This window comes from Phaethon lepturus, unplaced genomic scaffold (assembly GCF_000687285.1).
Source record: "Phaethon lepturus isolate BGI_N335 unplaced genomic scaffold, ASM68728v1 scaffold24968, whole genome shotgun sequence".
In the NCBI taxonomy this organism is placed as follows: domain Eukaryota; kingdom Metazoa; phylum Chordata; class Aves; order Phaethontiformes; family Phaethontidae; genus Phaethon; species Phaethon lepturus.
This window is the reverse complement of record NW_010560096.1, coordinates 200-982: the sequence shown is the minus strand read 5'-3', so window position 1 is coordinate 982 and position 783 is coordinate 200. Positions and strand designations below refer to the sequence as shown.

At 62.6% G+C, this 783-nt stretch overlaps 1 protein-coding gene across 1 annotated transcript in view; it reads right to left on the bottom strand.

Annotated features, from left to right (window-relative positions):
* HPDL (4-hydroxyphenylpyruvate dioxygenase-like) overlaps window positions 1-144 on the bottom strand; it is a 1192-nt gene extending 1048 nt beyond the window's left edge. Inside the window, 1 exon segment of the mRNA XM_010293575.1 lies at window positions 2-144. Within this exon segment, the coding sequence (XP_010291877.1) occupies window positions 2-120 (119 nt within the window). The 5' untranslated portion in view covers window positions 121-144.
* Between the last annotated feature and the right edge of the window lie 639 nt (window positions 145-783).

Genomic DNA, 783 nt, shown 5'->3' with positions numbered 1-783 from the left:
TGGTGTCTCCCGCACAGCCACGGGCTGGAAGCGAAAGGTGGTGGCCAGGTCCTGGGCCCAGCCTTGCCTGTAGGGCACGTGGAGGGAGATGAAGCAGGGGCGGCTCAGCGAGGCTGCCATGGCTGGGCAGGCTGCGGGGAAGATGCATGGGGTGAGGGGGGGCTTGTAGGAAAGAGCCTTTCCCCCACCTTGCACAGAGCCCAAGTGCATTTGCCTGCACAGATGCACACGCATGTAGATTTGCACCCCTTAAATGTGTGTATTTTAAATAAGTGGGTCTCAGAAGCTGATATGCACAGTGCAAGGGCACCCACCTTTGGGACCGGCAGCAAAAAGCTGCCCAAGGATGCCGAGCCGTCCCGCCACTCCTTTACCTGGGGCCGGTTGCAGAGCCCCTTTACCGGGGGCGGGTTGCAGAGGAGGAAAGCCCTGAGCCATGCCTGAGGCGGGTCCCCGCTGGAGCCATGTGTTCCCGAGGGTGCCGCAGGCTGGGTGAGGGAGGTGTGTAAGCAAGGCTATGGGGACAAGGGTTGTGTGGGGGGGGATGTCCTGTACCAGGACCGCGGAGGTTGGACTGGTAAACACAGAGCAACGTGCTGGTTACAGCTAAAAGGCTCCTGTGCTGCCCCAGCGCTTGTCAGCTGTGCAATGGTGCCCCACGGGTCGGGGGAGCAGCGGGGTCTCGGCAGGCTGATGTGCCCTTCCTTTGGACGGTGGGCAGCTACCACGCTCCCCACTGCCGCAGGCTTGGGGCAATGACCTTGCCCTAGGGGGGCATGGAGG